Source organism: Myotis brandtii, unplaced genomic scaffold (assembly GCF_000412655.1).
Source record: "Myotis brandtii unplaced genomic scaffold, ASM41265v1 scaffold1720, whole genome shotgun sequence".
NCBI classification, from domain to species: Eukaryota; Metazoa; Chordata; class Mammalia; order Chiroptera; family Vespertilionidae; genus Myotis; species Myotis brandtii.
Genome location: NW_005356342.1, coordinates 39,451 through 40,078, shown reverse-complemented (window position 1 = coordinate 40,078; position 628 = coordinate 39,451). Strand labels below are relative to the sequence as shown.

General features: G+C 68.8%; 1 protein-coding gene across 1 annotated transcript in view; it reads left to right on the top strand.

The window, feature by feature from the left end:
- Positions 1 to 622, top strand: part of PRKCG (protein kinase C, gamma) — a 14,385-nt gene extending 13,763 nt beyond the window's left edge. Inside the window, exon 13 of the mRNA XM_005863127.2 lies at positions 180 to 622. Coding sequence (XP_005863189.1) covers positions 180 to 382 — 203 coding nt within the window. The 3' untranslated portion in view covers positions 383 to 622. The remainder of the gene's footprint in view (positions 1 to 179) is intronic.
- Positions 623 to 628: the final 6 nt, after the last annotated feature.

Below are 628 nucleotides of genomic sequence, written 5' to 3'. Positions count from 1 at the left end.
GGAGCCCCAATACCTATCTGAGGAGCGGGCGCGGGGTTCCCTCTGCGGAGACCCCTTGAAGGGGGACACAGAGGCCACAGGGATGTGCAGGGATCCCGGGGAGACAGGAGATGGATCTGGGGGGACAGAGACAGGTACCCCGGGAGCGGGCAGAACGTCACGGTTCCTTCCCCGCGCCTCCCAGTGCGGCCGCAGCGGCGAGAACTTTGACAAGTTCTTCACGCGGGCGGCGCCAGCGCTGACCCCCCCGGACCGCCTGGTTCTGGCCAGCATCGACCAGGCCGACTTCGAGGGCTTCACCTACGTGAACCCGGACTTCGTCCACCCGGACGCCCGCAGCCCCATCAGCCCCATCAGCCCGGCGCCGGTGCCAGTCATGTAATCCCACCCTCCGCCGCTAGGTGTCCCCACGGCTCCCTCCGCCGCCGCGCAAGCCTCCTGCCCGACCTCCCCGCCTCCCGAATTCTAGATCCTGCCCCCCAGCCTTCCGGCCCCCACCCCTTGGGGGCTCGGTGCCCTCGACAAGCGTCCCCCACTCCACTCCACAGTCTCTAGAGCCTCCCCGGGCTCTAGATGCCGCTGCGCTGAGCCCCAGATTCTCACCCGCCGCCGTGTTCTGGACTCGGAT